Source organism: Nannospalax galili, unplaced genomic scaffold (assembly GCF_000622305.1).
Source record: "Nannospalax galili isolate Female #2095 unplaced genomic scaffold, S.galili_v1.0 scaffold41, whole genome shotgun sequence".
In the NCBI taxonomy this organism is placed as follows: domain Eukaryota; kingdom Metazoa; phylum Chordata; class Mammalia; order Rodentia; family Spalacidae; genus Nannospalax; species Nannospalax galili.
The window spans coordinates 2,448,453-2,473,247 of record NW_008344991.1 but is presented as its reverse complement, the minus strand read 5'-3'; the positions used below and the strand labels follow the sequence as shown (position 1 = coordinate 2,473,247).

At 40.7% G+C, this 24,795-nt stretch overlaps 1 protein-coding gene across 2 annotated transcripts in view; it reads left to right on the top strand.

Moving 5' to 3' along the window:
- The window catches only part of Tet2 (tet methylcytosine dioxygenase 2), a 99,500-nt gene extending 74,965 nt beyond the window's left edge, over positions 1-24,535 (top strand). For both annotated transcript variants that reach the window (XM_008841275.3, XM_029567416.1), the window contains 9 exons: positions 894-4,309; positions 5,715-5,805; positions 7,187-7,280; positions 7,873-8,081; positions 11,642-11,792; positions 13,219-13,308; positions 15,242-15,379; positions 17,890-18,238; positions 19,927-24,535. In XM_008841275.3, coding sequence (XP_008839497.1) covers positions 940-4,309; positions 5,715-5,805; positions 7,187-7,280; positions 7,873-8,081; positions 11,642-11,792; positions 13,219-13,308; positions 15,242-15,379; positions 17,890-18,238; positions 19,927-21,401 — 5,967 coding nt within the window. In that variant the 5' untranslated portion in view covers positions 894-939 and the 3' untranslated portion in view covers positions 21,402-24,535. The remainder of the gene's footprint in view (positions 1-893; positions 4,310-5,714; positions 5,806-7,186; positions 7,281-7,872; positions 8,082-11,641; positions 11,793-13,218; positions 13,309-15,241; positions 15,380-17,889; positions 18,239-19,926) is intronic.
- Positions 24,536-24,795: the final 260 nt, after the last annotated feature.

Sequence of the window (24,795 nt, the reverse complement as noted above, 5' to 3'; positions counted from 1 at the left end):
TGTGTGTGTGTGTGTGTGTGTGTGTGTGTGTGTGTGTGTGAACATGTGAGTGCAGGCATCCAAGAAGTCCAGAAGAGGGTGTCAGATCTTCAGGAGTTGAAGTTATAGGCAGCTGTGAGGTACCCAACATAGACACTAGGAACCAAACTCGGGTCTTCAGACAGAGTACTGTATGCACTCCTGCGTCCTGAGCCATCGTCTCTCCCACCACATATGATGGGTTTCTTAGCACATTTTCCCCTCAGCTTTTCACCCTGCCTCATACCTAGGATACTGAAAACACTGAAGGGACGTGTGACCTGTCTCTTAAGTGTGTTCAAGTGAAAGAGTTTGAAAACCAAGCCAGGCAAAGTTAATAAAATTTGATAAGGAGGTCATGACATCAGGATTACATTTAGAACATTCTTTTGATCTTTTGAAGACAAATTGAAGGTAGTTTTGAAGAACTTGAGAGTGGGTTTCAGTTTCAACAGGCTCTTATAGGGATCATGAGTAAATAATATATAGACCTGAGTGACAGCGGCAAGGGAGATGATTCAAGGACTGTGTAGGAAAAGAAATGATGTGAAAAACAAGTGCTAGAGAAAACAGGGTTTTTTTCTTTATTCTTAACATGCTGACTGAAGAATTTGGGAAGGAAATTGCTATAAGTTCTAGTAAAGTATGACACCCCCCCCCACTGTATCTGCTGGCTTTCATTGTTCCTTTTCCCCATGATCATAAATACTTGAGCTGCTGGGAAAACAAGAATAACCACTTCCTGAGTAGCTTTTACTCAGTATCAGCGTGTTAGCCCTAGGCATCCCTGTATTACTCATGCTAGCTCTTGCCTCCTGTGTGTTAATGTTAGGTGCACAGTAATGCATTTTAATTTTATTTTTTGTCCTCTTTAGGATTCATTCAAAGGGCAGCCTGGTGGATGGCCCCGAAGCAAGCCTGATGGAACAGGATAGAACCACCCATGCTGATGGCAACAGATTGAGTCCATTCTTGATACCATCACCTGCTCCCATCTGCCAGACAGAACCTCTGGCCGTCAAACTCCAGAATGGAAGCCCATTAGCCGAGAGATCACATCCAGAAGTCAATGGAGACACCAGGTGGCAGTCTTTCAAAAGCTATCATGGAATACCCCACATGAAGGGCAGCCAGAGCAATCGTGTGAGTCCAGACTTCATACGTGAAGACGGAGGGTATTCCAGGTGCTTGCAAAATGGAGGGATAAAACGCACAGTTAGTGAACCATCTCTCTCTGGGCTCCATCCGAACAAGAAATTGAAACTAGACCAAAAAGCTAATGGAGAAAGAAGGAACTTCGGGGAAAGCCAAGAAAGACACCCAGGTGAAAACAGCAGTCAACCAAATGTCTCCCGTTTGAGTGATAGCCGAGAGTCTGCAAGCTCTGTAGCCCTAGAAAATGCAGTGAAAGATCGCACTGATTTTCCAACACATAACTGCAGTCCTTCTGAAAACCCAGAGCTTCAGATTCTCAACAAGCAGGAGAAGAAAAATGCCAAGAACGTTGTATTACTTCTTAAAAACAAGGCAGTACTTATGCCTAATGGTGCTACAGTTTCTGCCTCTTCCATGGAAAACACACATGGTGAACTCCTGGAAAAAACACTGTCTCAATATTATCCAGATTGTGTTTCCATTGCAGTGCAGAAAACCACATCTCACATAAATGCCATTAACAGTCAGGCTACTAATGAGTTGTCTAGGGAGATCACTCATCCATCGCATACCTCAGGGCAGATCAATTCCCTACAGACCTCCCAGCTGCCCCCAGAGCCAGCTGCGATGGTGACTGAGGCCCATGATGCTGATAATGGCAGTAAAGCAGTGCTAGGTGCCTGTCCCTTCCAGAAAACAGAACACCACCATCAACAAAAATCAGTTTTTGAAATATGCCCATCTCCTGCAGAAAACAATAACATCCAAGGAAACACGAAGCTATCTGCTGAAGAATTCTGTTCAAGTTCCAAAAGTGATTTGCAAGCTTCTAGTGGCAGCTGCGAGCAGTATTTAAAGAGAAATGAAATTAATGGTGCTTACTTCAAGCAAAGCTCAGTGTTCACTAAAAATTCTGTTTCTGCTGCTACCCCAGCACCACCATCACGACTGCTTCCTCCTCCCTCCATTCTTCTGCCTCCTTCAGAAGGAAAAGGTACTCTGAATGATGGGGTTTTGGAAGAACACCATCACTACCCCAACCAAAGTAGCCTAACTCTTTTAAGAGAAGGGAAATTAGAACAACCTGAGGCATCAGCTTCCCAGAGCCCTACTCCATCTGCACATGCATCCAACTTCTCCCTCTTTCCAGAAGGGCATCAGATTAATTGTGCCAATAAGAACAGCATGGGGACAGCAGGGACAAGGAGTGCCCCACTGTGCTCTGAGAAAACGAGAACAGTGTCAGGGCCTCTCAAACACAGCCCACCTAATCATGGTAGCAGTGGGGGTTTACAACGCCACAGCCATTTCTTGATGCAACACAAAGAGCACAAGATCCCAAAGGATGGAGACAGGGAAAAAACACGAGAACCTGTGCTTCCTACACAGCACTATGTAAAGCCCGGCTGGATTGAACTGAAGGCCTCACATTTTCCTCCAGCAGAGTCTCATCCAAACCGGAATGAGGAATCATTGCACTCAGTCCTTGCGCATCCACCTACCCCTTCTCATCACATGACCTCTAAACAGTGCACTGGAAATTCTAAGGTGGCTGGAGGGTTTCAAAGGCAGGCTTGTATGCCAAAAACAGTGCAGCCAGAGCAGAAGTCACAAAGGTACCAAGTTGAGATGAATCAAGGGCAGTCTTCAGGTATGGTGGACCAACATCTCCAGTTTTCAAAATCTTCACACCCGGTGCACATCTCCAAGTCAGATCTTTTACCTAAAGCTCACATGCAGTCATCGTGTGCGTCTAGATTTCATTTCCAGGAAAGAGCAGATCCTCAGTCTGAAAATCTCATGTCCCCATTGCTAAAACAGCACTTGCATCAACAGGCTTCAGGGACTGAGACATTTTCAAACTCAAATTTTTTACAACACAAGCCTCACAAGCAGGCAGCACAGACACAAGCAATCCAGAACTCGCATTTTCCTCAAAACCAGCAGCTGCAGCCACAGCTGCAGCAGCAGAAATTACAGATTAAGAATAAAGAACAAATGCCTCAGACCTATCCTCATCTCCAGGGTAGCAATGATAAGCAAGGAGAAGGATCATTCTTTGGCCAGATTAAATTGGAAGAATGCTTTAGTGGTAAAAATCAGTATTCAAAATCCAGGGAGTTCCAAGCTCACAGTCCCCAAGCGGGGTTGGAGCAAATGAGAAGTATGAACAGTAGGAACTCCCCTTACCCTGAGGCCTTCAAATCAAGTGCAAACAAATCACAGGTTTCCTGTTCAAGTGATGCACACCCAGTTCCTGAGAATAAAGTTCAAACTATACATTCTGAACTCTTTGCAGGAAATAAGACCCCAAACTTGCAACACATGCAATATTTTCCAAACAATGTGACCCCAAAGCAAGAAGCTCATCACAGGTGCTTTCCAGAACAAGAACAGAAGCCTCAGCCAGCTTCTGTTCTACAGGGATATAAAAACAGAAGCCAAGATGTATCTGGACAACAAGGTGAACTAGCTCAGCAACGGTACACGATGCCTAGCCAAGCTAAGGTGTTTCCTGTGCCTGACCAGGGAGGAAGTCACCCTCAGACCTCTCCACAGAAGGACATTCAGAAGCATGCCCTAAGGTGGCATCTCTTACACAGGCAAGAACAGCAGCAAACACAGCAATCCCAGGCTGAGTTTTGTCATAATCAAACACACAGGCCAATCAAGACTGAGCCTGGATCCAAACCCTATGCCTGTATGCACCCCATGTCAGCACAAGAAAACAAAATGTGGAGAAAACCGAAGCTAGAGATTCCCCCTCCAAGCTGTGACAGCGGGCAGCAGAGAAGCATCATTGAGACCATGGAGCAGCAGCTGAAGCAGTTTCAGGTCAAGTCTCTGTTTGACCATAAGGCCCTGACCCTCAAGTCCCAGAAGCATGTAAAGGTGGAAACATCAGGGCCAGTCACAGTTTTATCTACAAATATCAATGCCGCAGAATTTGATAGCCATGTTCCACCTTTAGAGCAGCAAGCAACACTTCCAGAAAAGACACCAGTCAAAAGAACAGCCGGTTCTGTTCTCAATAATTTTTTAGAGTCACCTTCCAAATTACTAGATACTCCTATAAAGAATTTATTGGATACACCTGTCAAGACTCAATATGATTTCCCATCATGCAGATGTGTAGGTAAGTGCCAGTGATGTGCTGAAGCATATGTTGCTTTTCCAGAATTATCTAACTGTATATATAGGGTTTTCTTTTTAAGTCTTGAGTCTCAGAACCATTTTTGAAGGCTACTAAAAACTGGAGCTTTAAATTTGTCTTTAACTTACAGACACATGTGCTGTTCAAAAGAAAACTTCACTTAGATGCATTAAAAGAAACACTTCTGCATGTTCATTCTTCCCCCATTCCGATCTCTAAAAATATAAAGGTTTTAGATATATTTAGCTCTTTGAATATCATCTCTTGGAGAGGACATACAGTTAGTAAAGATCTGTTTACATGAAAAAAATGACTGCTTTATGCAAACCAATGAAACTTTAAATGGGAGTGTTTAATGAAACAATTTAAAATTTGAATCAGAGTTAGTTTTTCAAGATTTCTGGATAGTGAGAAAGTTGGACTCTTCAGTCTTCATGTGTGGGGAAACTAATGACTAAGTTCTGAGAACAGCAAAGTTAACCCTTTTCCACTTAGTCTCCTGAAATATCATTCCTGTTTTTTATTTTATTTTTGATAAAAAAATAGTATTCTTTTTGTTTACAACTTTTGTAAAGCTTCAGATTATATGATAAGTCTGTGGGAATGAGGAAATAATTCTGCTTTTGGAAGATCTTAATTATATCTAGTCCTATTGGATATAGTAGAAGACATTAAAAAAATTGTTACCTCATTGTGGCTGACGTTCAACCCTTCTCATGATGTTCCTCTCAATATATCGTGCCACATTTTGTAGGATGACTGCCCCTGTGTGGTTGCCTCGAAGGGCTAACGAGCTTCCTATGTCATAGGTAGTGTATACTGTCCCTTTACTTGACTCCTGAGGATTTTCTCTCAGATTACTCTAACGTGCATATAAATAAGTGTCTGGATATAACATTCTTATTTTCAAAATAGTAACTAGATGTTGTGGGGAAATACACAGAAAAAGTGGACCCTTAACAATAATCTGAATAATATTCTGGGAGTGGAATATAATAAGATATTTAATTTTTAATGTTTTGACTTTCAAATGACAGGCATACTACTTAGCTTTATATTTTCAGTTTAAAAAATTGAGCTGTAGTTTATTACATATAATACATTCTAATGCCTTTAATGTTTTTTAATTTTGTTCCTTATTTGATTGGAAATAATTTTTAAAATCTGAAATGTAACCTGGTCATTTTTCCAGATGGCCACCATGTACATATTAATTACGTGGCACATTTTCTAATAGCTCAGTCCATCAGCATACTCATTTTAAAGAAAAAAACTTTAAAGTTGCTTAGGGCCCTTAATGTGCAGCTGGGGGATAATCTTTGTGGATGTACCATTTATATTTAGTATAATTGAGGTCTAAAATAATAATCTTCTATTATCTCAACAGAGCAAATTATTGAAAAAGATGAAGGTCCCTTTTATACCCATCTAGGAGCAGGTCCCAATGTGGCAGCTATTAGAGAAATCATGGAAGAAAGGTAATTAACACAAAGGCACAGGACAGATTAACATTCATCCTTTGTATATGTCAGAATTTTTCCAGCCCTCACACAAAGCTGTACAGAATTGTAAATCAAGTAATTATTACTAGCCTTAGCTATTCCAGGGTTGCCGACCCTGCACACTGTGCTTTCAGTGGAGAGTCACAATATTCGACAGGACAAATAGTTGGTTAGCTGGGAAAGGCTGCCCACTTGGAGATGGACACTAGAAAGTCCAAACCAGTCAGCTTGCCAAGCACAAGGTGCTGGCACAGGCTGCAGAGGGGCCCCACTCTGGCTTCCCATTGGGTGGTAATGTGTCAAAGAGGAGAGAAGGGGAGTGCTGTAGGAATCAGGAATTGGTCAAAGTCTCTTAGTTTTGCAAATGAGTAGTTATCTCTAAGAAAATTTTCTCTTATGAACAGAAAGCAGGTATGATAGATTGAATAAAAGATTTCATTTACTCTTTTAAACCGTCAATTAGAGGCATCCACGCTTAACTCCTACATGTAGAAGGGAGACTTTCCTATAGATATCCTAGTACTCAAAGGCATCTTTCTGTTAATAAGTAGGTGTTATGCAGACATATTTGGATGCATATGGTCAGCACACACACATTCATTCAGCCTCCTTGCTTTATTTTCAAACCATACACTTCTAAGATATGTAGAAGTTTATCACATAATCACTCAGTACCTTGGGAGAAGTAGAGGCATTCTCTTAGCACCTTTTTTCTGTTAGCAAACAGTACATAGCACTTTTTTCATGAGGGGGAATTACAGTCTATTTCTAGAATAAACTTATATTTTAAAAATAGCTGGACACTATTTTGCTAGATCCCTTTAGAAACATGTTGAATTTCTTTGAAAACTAGCTCTAGCTAAAATATATTACATTTCTCTAAGTTTTAAAACACCTAACTTTAGTAAAGGATGAAAAGCAAATAATGTTTTCAAAAACTGAATTTAGCAAATAACTTAAATGTCATGCTTTGTGTAAAAATAGGTATCCCAGTATGAACTCCAGTGGGGGGGGCTATGGGAGGTGCCAAAGGGGAAGGGGGTGTAAAGATGATTTTCTGTATGAAATACACAAAGAGTCAATAAAAAAATTTAAAAAAATAGGTTCCCCAGTATTTTTTCACCCACTATGTAATTGCAGAATAGTCCATTAAAATTTTTGGTATATTTTGATACTGAAAGACTATTATCCAGTGTGCTTGACTTAGATCTATTTTTAAAAAATAAAATCATTTCGCAGGATACGGTCATAGAATAAAATTACACTTAAATTTTTGAATATTCTGATTGCCCCTTGTAGTCATTTGCTAATTGTTTGTATGTGTGTGTTTTTGTGCGTTTCTGTGGGTTTCTTTAAGGTTTGGACAGAAGGGTAAAGCTATTAGGATTGAAAAAGCCATCTATACTGGTAAAGAAGGCAAAAGTTCTCAGGGATGTCCTATTGCTAAATGGGTAAGTATGACTTGACAATGCTTATTCAGGCCAAAGAGGCATACCAGTTGAAATCATGAACAAAGTATTTAGTAGTAAAGTCCAGGTCTATTTTATTGCCTGCTTAAAGCATAATCCTTAGATTAGGAAGAAAGTCTTTTTTTGAGACAGGGCTTCCCTGTAGCCCCAGCTGGCCTGGAACTCACAGAGATCTGCCTGTTTCTGCTGGGAATAAAGACATGCGCCACCACGCCCAACAGCTCTTTAAGCACTAAGTTAATATTTATATTGTCACTTATGAAAATCTTGAACTAAGACCTTGCATAACTTTTATGTAGCTCTGGCTATAAGAGGTAGTATTTGATATGCCCCTATACTGGGCATAGTCTGCTAATCATTAGTATAGTTTGGCAGGATCATTTGCAGTTGAAGGATAAGCTCCCACTGTCTATCTGAGCAACAAAGGCAAATTGCAGGTGGTGACAGATGTCTTAATTTTGATCCAGACATGAAGAAATAAACATATGTTAGTCAATGCTGCTATCTGCCAACAATGACCCTTGTTTTGCTTGGGGTGGGTGGGGGCTGTTTTGGTGGAATGTTGTCAACACAGGTGATTCGCAGAGGGGGCACTGAGGAGAAGCTGCTGTGTTTAGTTCGAGAGCGAGCTGGCCATAGCTGTGAGACCGCAGTGATCGTGATTCTCATCCTGGTTTGGGAAGGAATCCCAGTGACTCTGGCTAACAGACTCTACTCCGAGCTCACGGAGACGCTAAGGAAGTATGGCACACTCACTAACCGACGCTGTGCCCTGAACGAAGAGTAAGTGAAGCTTAGACCCATTCCACTCTTTATTTAGAGCTATGTCAGGAACCCAGCTTTGGCTTAAAGGAGAATGGTTGAAGCTATACTTGTAAAGTGGGGACCAAAATACTTATTTCATAGGCAATATCATGCTGTACCAACACCAATATTTATAAGTGACTTCAGTAATATATTGTCCATGTAGACCTTACAGTCAATGGGCAACAATAGTTTCCTGGAAGTCTAGGTATCTGTACCGACGTGACTTCAGTTTTACAATAGGCTTCTGTGTTCTGTGCCATAACTGACACACACCCCTCCCACTCCCCACCCCCGGGCACCTGACAACATGAGTCAGCACTGATAATCTTCATGTTCCACCAAATGAAACCAAGTTCTGTTTCAAACTCAGGGATTTCTAGGTCATTGACCCTGAATATAAATCATACAGACATGTATATGCATATGAGTCAAGCAAACTACAATTATGGAAGATCTATAGAAATTGAAATCTTTTTTTCTATTTAATCTAACTCATTATTACCACAGTTGTTTCTGTTCTTACTACTGCTACATAATTGAAAAATTACTGGCTCTGAGTATACATGATTTTCTAGGATTATAAAATTTTTGGAAAATAATTTTAGTTTTATACTTTCTTTAGTCTACCTCACTAGTCACCAAACCACAAAACAGTTCAGTGATCTAACAGAAATACCCATGCCTGTGTTTTACCAACCCTGTTGCTGCTAATCAAATTTCTTCTTTTGCTGACTATAATTGGCTCGTGGTTTTACCCACATGATGCCACAGTCTCTCACGCTTGTGCAGGGCAAATAATCAATAATTGATTTAAGAAAGTTACTCTTCTGTATGAAATTGTGATGGCTGTCTATGACAACTGTGATTCTGAGAACACAATGTGCCTGAATGCAGTTCACTTTTACAGATGATTTGAAGGCACATGGTCAGTTTATTGCACATAACTTGCAAACTTATGAACTGCCTTAAGTGTAAAATGCTTTTCACTCTACCTTAAATTTTGTTGTTGTCTGTTGTGGGAAAAATTTTTGCATTCCTTTAAATGCAGAAAGAAATAAAAGTTGAATGCATTTACTTCTCAGGAATTCAATAACACTACATAGCTTTTTTAAAAAAAAGTTTTAATTTTATGTCTATGAATGTACTGCCTGCATGTATGTAAGTGCACTCGTGTTGTGAAATGCCCACAGAAGAGGGCGTTAGCTCCCCTGGAACTGGAGTGGAGTTATGGACAGTTGTTAGCCACCATGTGGGTACTGCAATTTGAACCCGGGTCCTACAAGAACAGCCAGTGCTCTCAGCCACTGAGCCATCTCTCCAGCCCCACACTGCATAGCTTTTGTAGCACAATTCCTCTTAGGGATGCCTTAAAATTTTAAGTTACTGAAAACTTATGAAAACAACAGCTATATTTAACTCTCTTGAACTTCATGCTAACTTTAACGTTCACATTTTATGTATCTCTGCTCTTTTTCCCCTAAGGACCTTTCCTTAGTTTTCTTATAAATGCCTTTACCAGAAATAGACTCTGACAGATTAAAAAAAAAAAAAAACACATAAGAGCCTCCTTAAATGTTATTGCTTTGCTATTTAAAGCCCAAGGGCAATTTTGCTAGAGTTTGAGAGGAAAAGGAACAGGGCAGGTAAGCTGTAAATCTTGGCAGCTCAAAGGACTGAGATGGAAAAAGAAGAGGGCTAGCCTGATCTACACAGTGAGTACCAGGCCATCTGTGCTACAGAGAGACCCTGCCCCCCCCCCAAAAAAAAGAAAAAGAGAAAGCCATACCTCTTAAAAGTTAGGAACACTGAGAATGCAATTGGGCTCAGTGACGGGGACAGTGGGGCTTAGCTTCAAGAAAAGCAAGAAAGCCCAAATGCCCAGAAAAGAATGCACAGGCTTTGCCAGGATCTGAAAGAAAAGGATAGAAAGAAGGAAAAGGAATATTTTTGCTTTTCAGAGTTAACATTCAGAGAAGGGAGCAGGTTCCCCAATGCTGCCTGACAGAAGCATTAGGAGCCTCTGCCTTGTTTTGCAATTATTAAAATACTGACAATGATTGGGCAAGAGGCTCTGATCTATAATTTGTTTAATTGCTCTAAATAAAGTTAGTGTGATTCCAGGGGCCAGGAACTCACTATGCAGACCAGGCTGGCCTCAGACTCACAGAGATTCTCCTGCCTCTGCCTCTCAAGTGCTGGGTGGGATTAAAGGCATGCACAACCATGATTGCTTCCCAAAGTTTTTAAATAAAAAGTCCATGTACACAAGCTGATATACAAAATAAAAATGATAAATATTACGGAGTAGTAATAGAGACTTTACCCCAAAAATAGCTCTTGAAATTACTTCTGCATAAATAAAGTTCATGTTCTAGGTGGCAGAAGTTAAAATTAAGACTTTTTGATGAGAATAGCAAATGATCTCATTTGGGGCTGCAGACTCAGTTGCATGTTCAAAGCTGTGTGAGCACCTGGCTGAGCTCTTACAGTCTCTTGTGCCCACACACACCATAGCCACCAACCATGAGTCCAGGGTGAACTCTGAGCATCTTACAGAGAAAGTGAAAAACTGACTTATGTTTCCTGTGAGGCAGCTGTTTCTCCTTTAAAGAGTTCCCTGTGAGATTACAATTTTATGACTAAGCCTAACCAGTATTATTTTGGCAAGTGAGCCTTGTGGGAGTGTATCTGTCATGCCTTCTGCTGTGGTGGCTGATGTTAGATTTAAAGTATTTTTATTGATTTGAGAATTTCGCACAATGTATTTTGATCATATTCAGACCCACCTCGCCCTTTACCCCCTACTATCTCCCACAAGTTCATATCCTCTATCACTGTTTTTCTTTCCCCTAACTGCTCTTGGGTATGGTTTTGTCCCTTGATCTGGTCAACCTGTCAGGTGTTATACCAACCAGTAAGGGAAATTGGCTCTCCCTCTCTGTCCATTACTTGCCAATAGATCCTCAGCTGCGGCTGGGCCGTCCCACCCACTTCCCCATCTATGCTGGGACCCTGTTTGGCTTGGGTTCACCAGAAGTTTCAAATGGACTTTAAAGGAATAATGCAACAAAACATTTGCAACATTAGTCAATATTTTACCCATACTGTTTCATGTGTTTTTTCCAGTTTTTACCCTTAGTGCTACTAGTGTTTTGTATCAAAACAAGATGCCACATTATTTTCCCTGAAAACACCTTCAGTTGTATCTCCACAGTCCCGTCTCTATAAACGTGCACATGTACATTTTAATTGACCATGCCAGATTTTTTTAAACAAAACAGAAAAACAATTTTTGTAGGTACACATGACAATATCATAAAAGCAAGGTGTACCCAGTTGTTTCTTTTTTTTAAGTAGAGATATCCCCATCCCTTTAAGACATGAAAAAGACTCTGTAACACAAATGTTCAAAAGATGGAGTTTGTCTGATAGAATTAGCTCTTCCTTTTAAAAGCGAAGTAGCTGAAGAGGAGATGCCTTTGCTGATGAATGAACAGAATGTCTGTAGCCTTGAATATGGTCTTTTGATTTCTCAGGAGAACCTGTGCCTGTCAGGGCCTGGATCCAGAAAGCTGTGGTGCTTCCTTTTCTTTTGGTTGTTCCTGGAGCATGTACTATAATGGATGTAAGTTTGCCAGAAGCAAGATCCCGAGGAAGTTTAAGCTTCTTGGAGATGATCCGAAAGAGGTTGGTTCGTATGCTAATGTACAGCCTATTTTTCAGAGATAGCTAATGATGCATACAGTATAGCCTGTTGTGCTCCTATTAATAGAGGAAAATAGCAGATGAATCTACAAAATTTGAGCTAAACCACAGGTCCATAGTATTTTATAAAACATAGCATAACTAGAAAAAAAAAAAAAACCTCAGTAAAAGGAAAAGAAAAACCATAGCATAACTATACACGAGTATAACGAGATTTGAGCATTGAAATTACTTTTACATGTGGGATTTCACACTTTAAGTTCGTAATGTCAATGTTAAAACTAAATCTGGTTTGGTAACATCTTTCATTTTTGAGTTTGAATTATGGAAGTCACGTTCATGAGACCGTTTCCAGCCATGCAATAAGAGTCAGCTTAAAGTTGCTGAGGTGAAGCCAGGTGTGGTGCCGCACACCTTTAGTCCCAGCAGAGGCAGGTTCATCTCTATGTGGCCAGCCTGGGCTACATAGCAAGTCCCAAGCCAGCAGGGCTACAGGAGACCTGTCTCATTCACTCACACACACACACACACACACACTCTTGGTGTAATGAATGCATTCAAGTAACTAAAACAGATTTAACTTTTAGTATTTACATTCAATTGAAATAAATCAACATTTCTCATTGAAGCCATCAGGTGTTTTATTTGAAAATGCATATTAAAGCATAATTTGTAAATTGTCAAATTTACACAAATTTGGGTCAGCATGTACTCGAGTATGTTGAGTGACCTAAAAATATCAGCATATTAAGTGTTCATATATGAACAGATTTTCATTCTATATGCCTTATATTTATCTTTTGAAATTTAAGGATAGCTAAAATACATATTTACATTATACTAGTTATTAATCTTGATATAATTCACTAAGTGTAAGATTTATTATCTTTATTCTTTGTGACTGTAGCAGCAAATGAGATATAATAAGTGTAAAAGCTTTCAAAGCTGTGATGTAAACATTCTCAAAGGATGTATTCAATTGAAAAGAATTTACAAAAATTAGAAATATAACACACTGAATGCTTTTTCAGTGGTTGGTAAATGTTTGTCACTTTAGCTAGTTTTATATAAATCAAATCCAGAAGACAACTGTAACCTCTTCTCTTCCTTAGGCAGGACTGGTCAGCATAGACATCTCTCTTTGCCTTCAAAAGATTGCATATACTTGTGTGAGACAGGGTCTCTCACAGAACCTAGGGCTCACTATTTTTGCTAGAATGGGCAAGCCCCAGGGATCCTCCAGTTCTGGAGTTAAGGAAGACAGCTTTTCCACAGGTGCTAGGGTCCATCTCAGGCCTTTGTACCTTATACTAGAAGTAGTCACCTTTTACTAATTGCCTCTCTGTGTGTATATATACATCTAAAATTGCTTTAGAATGTAATGTGTTGAATCACTCACTTTTTACAGGAAGAGAAGCTAGAGTCTCATTTGCAAAACTTGTCAACTTTTATTGCACCGATATACAAGAAACTTGCACCTGATGCATACAATAACCAGGTAAGTTTAAATAATTATTAGCAGTGATTCTAGTAAGTTATTTATTACTAGTGGCCCACCCAGCTAGTTCTTTATTACTAATGGCCCACCAAATATGTTTTTGAAGGAATGATTTTTTTAACGTTTCAAACTCTTGTTGAAACACTGAAGTATTTTGTTTCTATTGTATGAAGATTATACCACTAAAAGTGCATATTTTTGTCTTTTCATCTTTAAAGATAACGAGCTTTGAAATCTCACTGATGCTCTATCTACTAATCTTGTTCTCATGGATAATTTTGTCTTTATATGAAGATTTCTTTTTTTTTGTCTTTTTGACGCAGACTACTGAGCCATCTCTCCAGCCCCTCTTTTTTATAGTCTTAAAGACTAGTTTTGTTTTGTTCTTTTTTGAGACAGGGTCTCCCTGTAGCCCCAGCTGTCCTGGAACTCACTAAGAAGACCAGGCTGGCCTTGAACTCACAGAGATCCGCCTGCCTCTGCCTCCCAAGTGCTGGGACTACAGGCGTGCGCCACCATGCCCGGCTTATATGAAGATTTTAATGAAGTCATTAATAATCACTTGGCCCCAACTATACATTCTGTTTGCCTATGAACTATTGCCAGAGGATCTATATAAAGTATATTGCACAGCAAACACACATGTCCAGATATGCCAGCTTTTGCCATATCTTCTTTTGTTAGGCCTTGATCTCCATGAAGCAAGCAAAAAAAATGTTTATTTGATGATTTTGCATGTACCACCTCTTGCAGAGGTGGTGTGTCCTCCCCTCTATCTGGTGTGTCCATAAGCCCTCAGGTCTTGTTCTCCTTGTTGGATTTTATTATTTATTTAATGTGTATGTATTTATACACATGAACCAGGCCACATGTGTGGAGTTCAGGGGACCACCTGCAGGAGTTGGTTCTTTCCCTCTTCTGTGTGAGTCCTGGAGATCAATACAGGCTGCCAGGCTTGGCAACAAGCACCTTGACCTACTGAACTATCTTGCTGGCCCTTGATGAAATTTTAATATGCATGGGCATGGTGATGCGGGCCTTTAATCCCAGCACTCTGGGAGGCAGAGGCAGGCAGATCTCTATGGGTTCAAGGCCAGCCTAGTCTCCATAGAGTTCCAGAACAGCTAGGGCTGCAGGGAGACCCTGTCCCCTATCTGTGAATGCCTGCTACATGTGTGCAGGCACCTGAGCAGGCCAGAAGGGGGTGTCAGCTCCTCTGGAGCTGGGGTTGCCAGTGGTTATGAGTCAATTGATGTAGGTGCTGGGAACTTAGAATCCTCTGAAAGAGCAGCAAGTGCTCTTAACCACTGAGGTATCGCTCCAGCCCCCTGAATAGTCAGTTTTTTTAAAGATCAGAATTTGAATTGTTATGTTAAAAAAAATCCATACTTGCTAGTAATCAAGACAGTTTGATTCTGTTATATACACATTCACCACTAAATATTAGTGAACAGTTATGGTCTACCAACTTCCTTTCTAGCCAATTGAATAGCCATGGAGTCGGGAAATGATCTTGACCCTTAACCTCTGTGGTGGCAAAAAGCAAGTCAGTAGTTGCCTGACCAAAGCAGGAGGAAAAACTCTACTGGCCTACGGAAACTTTGGGGAATGCAGAGCATGAACTTTATTTTGTTTATAGCAATGGTTATAGATATATGCACAGACCAAAAGTCAGCAAATAATATACCTTACATATATGGTGCTTAATGTATGTTTATATAATATATGTTTATGGACCCTCAATGCATCTCTGCGGTAGAGTTCTTTACCTTTCATGTGTGATCCCTGGCATCAAAAAAAACTATAAAATGAATCATGACTGTGTTTGAGTATTCATTCTATTCCATGCCATTCCATTTTGTTTGTGGATATTAAGTACAGTACATTATTTCAAAGAGTAAAATATAAGTACCTTCCCACTTACTTTCCTCAGATTGAGTATGAACACAGAGCTCCCGAGTGCCGTTTGGGTCTGAAGGAAGGCCGTCCATTCTCAGGGGTCACTGCATGTGTAGACTTCTGTGCTCACGCTCACAGAGACCTGCACAACATGCAGAATGGCAGCACACTGGTAAGTGGCCCCAGCAACACTAGCACCACCTCCCAACGCTGAGCACAGGCTAGCTGTGCAGTCCTTGGTATTTAGCAAAGTATACTCTCTGCAAGGGTCACCAGGTGATGTGTCGATGGGCACATTACTAAAACTGTCCATAACCACATGAACACTTGGGAATTTCTAATCTAAAGCATGTCTACACATCACCCTTTCAAACTACTTATGAGGAAAATCGAAATTGGAGCTGGAGGAATAGGTTCAGTGATTAAGACCGCTTGCTGCTCACAACCACCTGTAACTCCAGCTCCAAGGGATCCAACACCCTCTTCTGGCCTCCAGGCACTCTCACTTCTGTGCGTATATCCACACATAGACACATACACTTAAACACGCACACATATACATACAGAGGGCCTGGAGAGATAGATCAGTGGTTAAGAGCACTCACTGTTCTTGAGGAACCCAGAATAAGTTCCCAGCACCTACACTAGATGCCTCACACCCACTTGTATCTCCAGTATGTAGCACCCATGTAAATTTCAGGTGCTGTAGCAGGCACTTGTAACCTTGGTATTAGAAATAGACATTGGAAGATCTCCAGGGCTTTCTGACCCAAGAATCCAGCCAAGTCAGCAGGCCCCAGGTTGTCAGATATTCTGGCTCATAATAAGGTAGAGACTGTTTGCCATCTCTGGCTTCCATGTGCACATGGCATACACACAACACTCACACATACGATGAGTTCAAAAGAACGCATGACTACAAGCATGTAGGTAGAGCACATTAAGTTAAAACATGGGTATATCTGATGGTACACCAGTGTTGTGTACTGACCAGTCCAGGGTTGTGCCTTGTGATAATAAAGTGGAGATAAAGGGATTTTTTTTTATTTTGGGGAGATGATGAAGGAATTAAAATTTATCAATTCAGTGCATCATCAACATGGATGTAGTTTTAGCTGTGGAAAATGACCAGAGAGATATAAGATAGATGGCAAGCCTTGAAGTCATCCTAAGGAGAAAAAGAGCTCAAGGAGACCATAGATGACAGCCAACATAAGTTTTAGAAACTAGTGTGAAATTTTTGTTAGAAAAGATGAGGTGCTGGTTTGGAGACTGGCAAGGTGGTTCAGCAGGTGAGGGGGTTTGCCACCAAGCCTGGCTACCCGAGTTCAATTCCCAGAGCCCATATAGTAGAAGTGATTCTAGAGAACTGACTGCCCTGCAACTTGTCCTATGACTTACACACTCATGCCATGCATGTGTGCCCACACATGCATGCATACAAATGTAAAATGTTTTGATCTCTAGATCAAAGATCAGAAAACTATAAAGGGTAATATAGTAAATATATTGGTCTTTACAAGACACATTATCTCTGTCACTTTTCTTTTGGGAGATTTATTTTTTTATTTAATCCACTCAAAATGTAAAATTTTCTAGTTTTATAAAAAACAGTCTGAGGCAGATTGGCATCAGCCCTGGTTTGCTGACATCAGATCCAGGAGCGCATACAAAGGCCTACCAATCACCTTGACACTTAAAATTGCCACCAGCTGTGCAGCGTGGAACAGCTACTCATTATTTGGAGGCCATGCTAGCCTTGAAGGTGGAAGAAACATGGTGTTCAGTATGTAGTAGGTAATGGAACATGACCAAAGGAGAAAGGTGTTTCCAATCAGGGGAACTTGCTTTTGAATGATCACAGGTTCTATAGCCTAAATGCACCAGAAAAGAGCTGAATGGGGATATGTACGTGCAGAAGGGCATTCTTAGGCACATGAGTCTGGGTAGGAAACGAGTAACTCCTCATACCTCCTAATATTAGTGAGTTATTTAGAAGGACCAGAATCTTAGGAACACATCCCTTTCAAGGGCATCTCCCACTTGGTTTTATATTGACTTGTTCTTAGGTCGTTTTCCATTTATCAAAGACAGTAAACTGAGCCAGGCATGGTGGCGCCTACCTCTAATCCCAGCAGAGGCAAAGGCTGGCAGATCGAGAGGGAGTTCATTTCATTCGAAGGAGCTGTGACTTTCCTGGAAGAAGTGTGTAAAAAACAGACATTCTAGGGCTGGAGAGATTGCTCAGTGGTTAAGAGCTGGGACTGTTCTTTCAGAGGACCTGGGTTTGTTTCCCAGCATCCACATGGCATCTGTAACTCCAGTTCAGGGAACCTGATGCTCTTCTGACCTGCAGGCACTGTATGCACATGGTGCACTTACATATATGCAGGTGAAACACTCATATACATACTATAAAAATGAATTAAATCGTTATTTTTAAATCAGCTCCCATAAGTTTCTGAGGGATTTGGAAAACTTAAAAATTTGAGAACTTGTCTTTTATACAGCTCTTCCATTTTTATGTTGTCTTCATTAATAGCAGGTAGACTTGGGTTTATAATATGCACATCACTGATCAGGAACATCTAGATATGGAGAGACACACACGCACGCAAGCACCACGCACACCCCTACCCCTACCTTATGTACCTAAGGCTGGACCGCCCCCCTCCCTGTCAGGTGTGCACCCTTACTAGAGAAGACAATCGAGAAATTGGAGGACAGCCAGAGGACGAGCAGCTCCACGTGTTGCCTTTGTATAAAATCTCGGATGTGGATGAGTTTGGGAGCGCAGAAGCTCAGGAGGAGAAGAAGCGAAGGGGCACCATTCAGGTGCTGCACTCCTTTCGGAGGAAGGTCAGGATGTTAGCGGAGCCAGTCAAGACATGCCGACAGAGGAAACTAGAAGCCAAGAAAGCTGCAGCCGAGAAGCTTTCGTCTCTGGACAACTGTAAGAATGAAAAAGAAAAGGCGGCCTCTTCACGGACAAAACAGACTGAAAGTGCAACCCACGTGAAACAGCTTGCAGGTAAACTACGCGCCTGTGTGTTTATGTGCTGTGGGATACTTACATTTGGGGTAGGCTGTGTCCATATTGTCTTCTGTACCAGAGTTTTCTCGAGTGGCAAGGGTCCAGCTGTACTCTGGAGATGGCAGTGAAATATAGGGTACCACCCATCTCATTGGAATTACTTGGTTGTCGGATAACAAAAGGCGAAGCTTTTGAAAGTTTGATTTCCTCGATAGTGGAGGAGTATAGGCAATTTTCCCTTAGGCTGACTCTGGATTAAGGGTTCCTGTTGTTCTAGTAACTTCCTATTGCTGTGGGGAGGAAAGGGTTTACTGCATCTTATACTTTCAAGGCACAGTCTGTCTTTGACAGAAGTCCCGCAGAAACTCAGGCAGGAACCTGGACAGCTGCTGAAGCAGCAACCATGGAGAAACACTGCTTACTGGCCTATTGGTCTGACCTGTGCTCAGCCTGCTTTCTTATAGAACCCAGCACTACCTGGCCAGGGGCTGCATCACCCACCCAAGGCTGGGCCCTTCAAAATCACTCAACAGTCAAGAAAATGTCTCAGAGACATGCCCAAGGCCTGTCGGATAGAGACAGTTCCCCAGCTGTCTTGTCAACTGAAGCAACCATGGCACACATGCATCTGTTCTATAGAACTTTTACTCATAGAGGTTAGACTTACAGGAGTAACAATAGAGTATCAATCCTCTATTTATTCTGTATCCAAAGTCCCTTGTTCTATATCTACAATTGCGACCATTTAAGAAAAAAAGCCCCAAATTTTAGCAATTATTGACTTAGCAATTAATGAAAAATTAAATTTAGGTTATCAGTTTGCTTAGAACTAGTATTGTCTGATTTGTAGAGTCAAAGTCCCTTACTCTACTTTTCAAGCTCACAGAATAATATCTTGACGATGCTTAACAAATGTTTTCACTGGCTGTCTTGCATGGAGAAATGATAAAACTGTTCAGTTCTCACCTGCCACTGAAGGTCCAATGAATGCTTCTTAACTAAAATTACTGTGAAATTAGGCCATCATACAAATTATAACAATTTTCCCTTACATTTCTGAACATTTCTATAATGTATTACCTACAACTATAAATTTCCTTTCTGGAAAACTTGAAGTATGATTGACCAATTATATAATGTGCTTTTTATGTATAAATGTCATTCATTTTCTCATAACATTGCTTAACTCCCCAAATACATCTTGTTATTTTACTAAACATATAACAAGTTCTGCTGCATCCAGGCAATGGGGAAATAAAATAAAATAAGTCATGCTCCCTTCCTTCAGGGAACAGTAGAGATGAGAGGTGCTTACAGTACCGTTACCATTGCTTTATCAGACTCGTGTTTGTATTTAGTAGTTACAAAAGCACCACACAATGAAGTCATGGGAGTCAAGGAAGGTAGGGAGATGGGTAGAGGAAGGAGGACACCTGGTAGAGAAACTCCAAGCTACCCCAGACTCTGCAGAATGCTTTTACATGTTTATTATATTTTTCTCCATTTAGCAGAGTGTACCTTTTACTTCTAATATTTATACACAAAAGTAAATAGGAGCCGTGGCTTTTTTTCTCTCATCTTTGCCTAGCAGATGGCTTAATCCTAGTGCATATATTTAAGTCTCACCACTGGAGTTCTTTAAACAGTAAGTGTATTGTTCCTGCTCTCTTATTCCCTCTCCTCAGAACTCTTGAGGCTTTCAGAATCACTCATACAGGGGCCCCAGCCCCAGCATCTACAGAGGAACTTGCAGCAAGCACAGCAGCCACATCTGCCCCAGCCGCCTCTACCACCTCAGCCGCACCACACCTTGACAAGTAACTCACAGTCTGAGTCAGTTGGCTCTTCTTACTCCTCGGGATCCAGCAATCTATACATGAGACGGCCCAGTCCAGTTAGTCCATATCCAAGCTCTTCACACACTTCTGAAATTTATGGAGGCACCAACCATGTAAACCTCTACTCTACCCCATCCCAAGCTTCAGGTTCATATTTGAGTTCTTCTAATCCCATGAATCCCTACTCCGGACTTTTAAATCACAACAACCAATACCCAGCATATCAGTGCAATGGAAATGTGTCAGTGGACAACTGCACCCCTTACTTGGGTTCTTACTCCCCCCAGTCTCAGCCCATGGATCTATATAGATATCGAAGCCAGGACCATCTGGCCAAGTTAAATCTACCACCCATCCACACGCTTTACCAGCAGAGGTTTGGAAACAGTCAGAGCTTTACCTCTAAATACTTAGGTTATGGAAACCAGAATATGCAGGGAGATGCCTTCAGCAGCTGTACCATAAGACCGAACATACACCACATTGGAACATTTCCTCCTTATTCAACCCATGAGGTGGATGGCCACTTCATGGGAGCTGCCTCTAGATTACCACCCGGTGTGAGCCATCCAAACATAGACTATAAAAATGGGGAGCATCATCCACCATCTCACATGATCCATACCTACACTGCCACTCCAGGCATGATGAATAGCTCCCTTCATGCCCTTCAGCTCCAGACCAAGGAGAATGACATGCTTTCCCACACTGCTAATGGGCTATCCAAGACGCTTCCAGGGCTTAACCATGAAGGTCTGTCACACAAGCTGAGTGACACCAACAGTCAGGAAAAGCAGCCTGGGGCAGCAGGCCAGGGTGCAGCTTCCACTGCAGAGGATAATGATGAGGTCTGGTCAGACAGTGAGCACAGTTTTCTGGATCCTGACATTGGGGGTGTGGCTGTGGCTCCAACTCATGGGTCACTTCTCATCGAGTGTGCAAAGCGGGAGCTTCATGCCACAACCCCATTAAAAACTCCTAATAGGAGAAACCCCACCAGGATCTCACTAGTCTTTTACCAGCATAAAAACATGAATGAGCCAAAGCATGGCTTGGCTCTCTGGGAAGCCAAAATGGCCGAGAAAGCCCGTGAGAAAGAGGAAGAGTGTGAGAAGTATGGACCAGACTATGTGCCTCAGAAAACCCATGGCAAAAAAGTCAAGCGGGAGCCTGCTGAGGCTCAGGAACCTTCTGAGCCTACGTACCTGCGCTTCATTAAGTCTGTTGCCGAGAAGACAGAGACCATGACCACAGACTCCACAGTGACTACATCTCCATATGCCTTCACTCGGGTCACTGGGCCTTACAACAGATATATATGATGCTGTCCCTTTGAGTGACCACCACCAGCCCATCACCAGGTCACAGCATTCATGACAAATGTGTGTGTGTGTGCGTGCGTGCGTGCGTGCGTGCGTGTGTGTGTGTGTGTGTGTGTGACAGGGAGGAGGAACATCAGCTCCTCATCAGCCAGAATAAAAGGTAATCTTACCATTACACTTAATTCCCACATGGTCAGGGTGGTATCCAGGAAGACCAAAGCATTCTATGTAGGAAGGAGAGCCAGAAGGAAGTGCCCCACAATTTACATTTTCAAACACTGGTTCTCTTACTATGTGAGAGCATATGTAAGATGGTCCTCCACCCACAGCTCCACACATCTGTGACCACTTTTAATAATAGCGAGTTTGCATAGTCATGGAACACAAGTACTGTACTAGAACAGTTGCAGGAATCAAATACCATCTGGTGCTGATATATGATGTACTGAAATACTGGAATTGTGACTTTTTAACATGCAGTTTTTACTGTAAACTTAATATTAACTTATTTATCAACGTAGCTACAGAAAGTAAGTGAACAGCAGTAAAACACTGAATTTGTTTGAGTGTTCTACGAAATGGTGCTACAAAATGGTGTCTTTAATAGCTGAAATTAATGCCTTTTTATCATCAAGATACTGTCAGTGTACTCCAGTGCCCCGAAGAACAGGGGCACCTGTCATTCACGTTTTTATCATAATTACCTGTTCTTACACAAGCTTAGTTTTTAAAATGTGGACATTTTAAAGGCCTCTGGATTTTGTTCATGCAGTGATGTCCTTGTAGGACAATAAGCGTATATATGTACATATATACACATTTTATATGTGCAAATACATGTAGATGTATAAATATTTTCCGTGGTGTTTTAGAAGCACTTTGCCTACCTAAGCTTTGACAACTTGAACAATGCTAAGGTACTGAGACATTTAAAAAAGAAGAAAAAGTTTACTTTCGTGTTTAGGATGAAGTTTATTTTTTTTAAGGATACAAGGAAAGCTTTTAAAACATTTTTGCTTTTTTGCCATGTATCTGCTGATGAGCAGCATGTTTGTTGCTAACACAGCTTACTAAATCCAGACCGAAGCTGACTGGATATGTTAGTCCGCAAAACACACGTTTTCTGGTGCTCATCTTCCGTGCTATACTGTTTTACAAAATGGTGTGACAAGCTCATCGCTCCAGTGTGTACAGTTTAAGGATTTTCTGTGACCTGCAGGTGATAACTGGCTGCACGCTACAGATGCAGCAAAGCTTGTCCACTTGAGCCCGTGCTCATCCACGGATCTCTGTGCTCTTCAGAGAACTGAATGGCAGTCTGCGTTTGTGTTATGTGCATTGTGATGTTGTCATTTCTTAGCTTAAGTGTCCTCCTTACCAGGAAGATTGAGTGGACTGATGCCTGCATGAGATGAGTAAACAGGACAAAGTCTGTGTGAATCTGTTGGTTACGAAGAAAAAAAAACCCTAAACAAAAGAGGCAGCTGGTTTGCTGTGGTGGTTTCAAATCATTAATTTGTATAAAGAAGTGAAAGAGTTGTATAGTAAATTAAATTGTAAAACAAAACTTTTTTAATAACGCAATGCTTTAGTATTTTAGTACTGTAAAAATTTAAATATATACATATATGTGTATACAGATGGGATTGAAGCAAAATTCACATCACGATGGTGCTACTCAGACTGCTACACCTAGAATCTAATGTGAGCTGAGAACTCAGAAAAGGTGTGAGTGATGTTCCTACTTGTCATATACCTCAACACTAGCTTGGCAATAGGATGTTGATGGAGAGTGGACCGCACAGCGTTGTGTACCACCATTTTTTTCAAAGTCTTTATTAAAAAAAAAAAGCATACCTTTTTCAGTACTTGATTTCTTAGCAAGTATAACTTGAACTTCAACCTTTTTGTTTTAAAAATTCAGGGATATTTCAGCTCATGTTCTCCTTATACTGACATGTCATCTGTGTTTATGTAAAATTGTCATAGGCGATTAAAAATATTCCTTTTCAGGGATTTCACCCTTTTATTTTGAATCCCTATTATTGTATATGTTCTGGTGTAAGTAACTAAAACTAATTTTTGTAAATTTGTTGGCTCTTAATTATGAATAAAAGCATTTTTAAAGTTAAATTCACCATTTCAAGAAAGTAAAAATTTACATGAAACTAGAATGCACTGAGCTGAAAGAGAATTATAAAATAGGCTCTCGAGGAGCTTTTGAACAATGGTCTTTTGACTCTTCAAAGGTTTTTTGATCTAGTAGTGAGAATACAGGTTCATGCCTCATGAGGGCCTCTCTAGCGTTGAGTGTTGTGCTGTGCAATAGGACTGTACATTACATTTTGACCTAAATACAGTGTTTCTTACTAGCTTTTAGTAGCTTCTTAATCAGTGGAGGCCTTTGCATTTTATTGGTCAGATTTTTGTGATTTTTTTTCTTTTGGCTGTGTCCCAAGTTACAAGCATTTTCAAAATGTCTGCTTTGCACACAAACCACACAAGTTTAATGTTACTATACCTGCATTTGATAGTTCTGCTTCGGCCATCCTTAAGGATTGTTTGGTTTATGTCACCCACTGTCATTTGTCAAACTGCTGGCCAGCAGGAACAGGAAGTGTGGTTTTAAATGGATAGGAAGAGGTCAAATAGGAAGAGAGGAAATTGAATGGCATATTGTAAATATCAGATAACTGTAAATATCCCGCCTGCCTCATTAGAATGGAGGGAAAGCAGGTCTGCAATTTGCTTCTATAGGAATATCAGGTTGACGACATAGCCATACTTGAAAATGCTTCTGAGTGGTGTCAACATTACTTGAATGAATTTTTCATCTTGATTGACGCACAGTGATGTACAGATCGCTTTTTAAGATAATGGATGACTCATGTAGGAAATTTTCACAGTTCGACACTAAGAAAATGAACTGCGTGCATTTTTCTATGCTTTATTTTTTTAACTTAGTTTCATTTCATTTTCATGAGATGTTGGGTTTGTTTATAAAATTTGAGGGTGGTTATAAATACTGTAAGTATTGTAATGTTATGCAGGTTATTTGAAAGCTGTTTATTATTATATCATTCCTGATAACGCTATGTGAGTGTTTTTAATAAAATTTATATTTATTTAATGCACTTGAAGTGTGATGTTGCAGAAGTTTCTGTTTACTCCATGAATGACTCCCCTCACTTGAGGTAAAAGCAAGTGAAAAGGGTTGTTGGGGTTTTTTTGTTTTGTTTTGTTTTGTTTTTTAGAGACTTTTCAGAAAGTTATTATGCTCAACTTATATAAATACCCCTAAAGCCTATTTGAATAGTCTGGATATTTGCTATGCTGGCTCTTAGCACCATAGCACCAGCAGTTTCTAAATGATTTAGTTCCTATTGCTCAGGAG